The sequence below is a fragment of the Pyrus communis genome, chromosome 17 (genome assembly GCF_963583255.1).
Source record: "Pyrus communis chromosome 17, drPyrComm1.1, whole genome shotgun sequence".
Lineage (NCBI taxonomy): Eukaryota > Viridiplantae > Streptophyta > Magnoliopsida > Rosales > Rosaceae > Pyrus > Pyrus communis.
In genome coordinates this window covers 6,370,198-6,374,478 of record NC_084819.1, presented here as the reverse complement: position 1 = coordinate 6,374,478, position 4,281 = coordinate 6,370,198, and the positions used below count along the sequence as shown (strand labels likewise).

The window sequence follows — 4,281 nt, the reverse complement described above, 5'->3', positions numbered from 1 at the left end:
TCACGACTAAAAATTTCTCAACTTATGGGGACAGCTTGTTTATTTTTTATTTTATTCCATCTTGAAATTACAAGTACGAAAATAGAGCCAGATACGAGAGTCATAACCAAGAAAGAATGTTAACTACTAATCAATCCAAAATCCAGGTATTAAGAAGAACAATAAACCAAGTTGACACCAGACAAACATAGCACCTCCAAAATCTAGACAAACAAATATTGGTATTATTTAATTTACATAAGATCTTTCGCTACATTGGTATAACTGAAACGATTAGCGAGTATTACCAAGTTCTGTATTTTAATTCCAAAAATCGTGCATTTTTAGACTCTTATGCTCAGCCTCATTTGGCATCCCCTTAGTTAATCAAGTCACAACAAGCATACCTTAACCTCGAGGGTCATTGTCAGATCGGTACAAGAAATGCCGGCGAAGGTTCCTTCAAACCCCACGTTTCATCTCCATCTCTTTCTGTGTAGCTACTATATATATAGGTTCTCTAATAGCAGACTAACACAAATCACTTCCACTTTCGGGTTCTTCTCAATCGAAAGATGGAAGGCAAAAGGTTTGTGGCTTTCCTTCTTGGCTTGAGTTTCGCGTTATACTTATCAGTAGGAGTTGCTCATGAAGATGCAGCGCTAGAATCACTACCTGAGATGGATGACGAAAATATAAACACGCAAACTTATATTGTGTGGGTAAACAAACCAGTGCAGAAGTTCCTTTTTTCAAAATCTCATCAAGATTTGGAGAGTTGGTATCACACATTTTTGCCGACAACTATATCAAGCTCAAACAAGATGGTGAATCCACGGATGGTTCATGTATACCGCAATGTGGCCACTGGGTTTGCAGCAAAGCTCACTCCGGAGGAAGTAAAGGCCATGGAAAAGAAAGAGGGGTTTGTGTCCGCTCATCCAGAGCGAATTCTACCTCTGCACACGACTCACAGTCCTAACTTCTTGGGATTGAACCAAGGACTGGGAGTATGGAAAGAAGCAAACTACGGTAAAGGTGTAATAATCGGAGTTCTTGATACTGGAATAACACCTGATCATCCATCATTTAGCGACGAAGGAATGCCCCCTCCTCCAGCAAAATGGAAGGGCAAGTGTGACTTTAATGGAACAGTGTGCAATAACAAGCTTATTGGGGCAAGAAATTTCCAAGGCGGGAAAAGTACAGGAGCTCCCCCAGTTGACGATGAAGGTCATGGCACACACACGTCCAGCACAGCTGGAGGAAATTTTGTCAAAGGTGTCAGCGTCTTTGGTCAGGCCTATGGCACAGCATCGGGCATGGCACCTTACGCACATGTGGCAATGTACAAGGTCTGCGGGGAGGAGGGCTGTTCTGAAAGTAACATCTTAGCTGCAATGGATACTGCTGTCGAAGATGGTGTGGACGTGCTTTCCCTCTCACTTGGAGGTCCATCATTTCCCTTCTATGCTGATGGGATTGCAATTGGTGCATTTGGAGCAATTCAAAAGGGAATCTTTGTCAGTTGTTCAGCTGGAAACTCTGGTCCTTTCTATGGTAGTTTATCAAACGAGGCGCCGTGGATTCTCACAGTTGGAGCAAGCACCATTGACAGAAGCATAAGAGCAGTAGCAAAGCTAGGAAATGGGGGAGAATACAACGGTGAATCATTATTCCAGCCTAAAGATTTTGGTTCAGAGTTATTACCTATGGTGTATGCAGGCGCAAATGGCAAGGAATCATCTAGATTCTGCTCTTCCGGATCACTTGAGAATGTTGAAGGGGCAATAGTGGTGTGTGAGAGAGGTGGAGGAATAGGAAGAATCGACAAAGGGGCAGAAGTGAAAAGAGCTGGTGGAGCTGCCATGATTCTCGTGAATGCAGTGACTGATGGTGATAGCACCTTAGCTGACCCCCATGTGCTTCCCGCAACGCATGTGGGTTATGCTGCAGGTGTGAGAATCAAAGCCTACTTAAACTCCACCTCCAGTCCTGCAGCCACAATCTTGTTCAAAGGAACTATCATCGGAGATAAACTTGCTCCCAAAATCACTTCTTTTTCATCAAGGGGACCGAATATGGAAAGCCCTGGAATTTTGAAGCCCGACATCGTTGGTCCCGGTGTTAGCATCCTAGCGGCGTGGCCCATTTCAGTGGACAATGCCACGGATTCTAACGCAACATTTAACATGATTTCAGGTACCTCAATGTCATGCCCACACCTGAGCGGCATTGCAGCCTTGCTCAAGAGTTCCCACCCCGACTGGTCACCGGCTGCCATTAAGTCTGCAATTATGACAACAGCGGGAGTAAATAACCTTGGAGGAAAGCCCATTGTTGATGAGACACTTAAGCCGGCAGACATCTTTGCCACTGGTGCAGGCCATGTTAACCCTTACAAAGCAAATGACCCTGGGCTCATCTACGACACAAAACCAGCTGATTACATTCCTTACTTGTGTGGATTGAACTACACAAACGAACAGATACAGGTCATCACCCAACAAACAGTAAACTGCTCTGAAGTAGAAAGCATACCAGAAGCACAGCTAAACTATCCCTCATTTTCTATTATAGTTGGGTCATCTGATGAGTCTAAGTCTCAGTACTATACAAGGACAGTGAAGAATGTTGGCTCGGCTAACTCAACTTACAAGTTGGATCTTAATGTACCACGTCAAATGGGAATGAGTGTGAATCCTGAGGTGCTCACATTCACAGAGGTTAACCAAGAGATTACGTTCCAAGTGGAGTTTCTCGCAGAAGACGGCGCTGGAAAGGATGGAGTTCCGTTTGCTCAGGGATATTTGAGATGGGTTTCTGATAAGCATTCTGTTAGTAGTCCAATATCAGTCATATTTGACACCGGCTCGGATGGAAAATGAACAAGCAACAGTTATCACAAGCTTGCAGACAATAACAGAAGCAAAATAAGAGCAATTCAAATCCTTGAACATTTTGATTTTTTAGCGTTGTCATTGTCAACTCGAAAGTTGAATAAAAAAATAAAAGGTTGTTATATTCTGAATCGAAAATCGTCTACCTAACAAACTTAACAATATTGCATTCACTATTCTAATAAATAAAATTTTAGCACAAACAAACAAGCCATTAAAATAACAAACTACATGGATAATTATGTTAGAAGTCTCTAATGTGTGCGATGAAACATAATAATAATGTTCATTCCAATAAGAAAGGGAATTGTTATTAGCACTCCAAAAATCTCATTATACACTCCAAACTTTTTATATTAGGAAAGAAAAATACACTTGTGAGGAGTGCAGAATGAGATTTTTGGAGTGCCAATAACACTTCCCATAAGAAAATGTCTAGTGAGATGAATATCACTAGACCATAATACTAAATGGCTCTATAAGTTAGTCTTAACATATAAATAAAGAAAACCAAGTAGCCATGAACAAGGTTCTAAAAGATGTTAAGTGCTAGTCGGGCGGCGGGTTGGGGCTTAGCGCCTAGGCAGACTAAATGGATTTTAAGTAAGTTTATTGTATTTCGTGTAAATAAATGTCTGTTTATACTTAAAATATATATAATTTCATCATAAACTAGAAAATAGAATGACATATATATTATGAAGTATTGGAACATAATAAAAATATATATGGAGAGCAAACATATAATGTGTGTTTATTTAAGTGTTCAATAAGTCTCTTACAATTTATTGGAAGCAATAAAATGCAAAATGAAAGTTATCTATTTTCTATCTAAGTGAGTTGCAACCTAGGCAGGTGTCTAGGCGGGTCTGGGCCGGCTAAGCGAGTGCCTAGGCAGTCTATGCAGGCGCCTCAACATGTCTAGACGGGCGTCTCAATAGGTTTTCTTAATTTTCAAACACCTAGCTAATTGGGACAATGGCCAGTCACCTACCACCTAGGCGGGGATTTTTACAACAGTGGCCATGAATTTATGTCCCAGCCCATCCCAAAGTTCCTAACTGTATGAGTATTAGCCATGATCACGGACCAGCTTGGTGGCCGACAAATACCCACCCTCAGATCTTGGAGGTGGGAAGTGGGACAAAAAAGATGAAAAAAATACAGGTTGAAGATGATGACCCAACAAATTTGGGTATTATGGTAATTTTCAAGGGCCTATTTTCAGTTTTTGCCCCAAGGCTCCAATTAGCCAGGGCCAGCCCTCGTTCCTATATAGGCTGAATCAATTTAATTACGCTTTGGTTTGGTTCGATTTGGTCCAAGATTACACGTTTATATTGTTGAAACTGATCCGAACAACTGTAATTTGTATATTTTAAAGAAATTAAGCATTTGGCTA

At 41.2% G+C, this 4,281-nt stretch overlaps 1 protein-coding gene across 1 annotated transcript; it reads left to right on the top strand.

Annotated features, from left to right (window-relative positions):
- Positions 1-554: 554 nt before the first annotated feature.
- On the top strand, positions 555-2,867 carry LOC137721851 (subtilisin-like protease 3). The gene has a single exon (XM_068460875.1). It carries the CDS (start codon positions 555-557, stop codon positions 2,865-2,867), a length of 2,313 nt encoding a protein of 770 aa, XP_068316976.1.
- The last annotated feature ends 1,414 nt before the right edge of the window (positions 2,868-4,281 follow it).

Bases quoted from the DNA above. Each gene is read 5' to 3' on its own strand.
- LOC137721851 (XM_068460875.1), top strand. From the start codon at position 555: ATGGAAGGCAAAAGGTTTGTGGCTTTCCTTCTTGGCTTGAGTTTCGCG.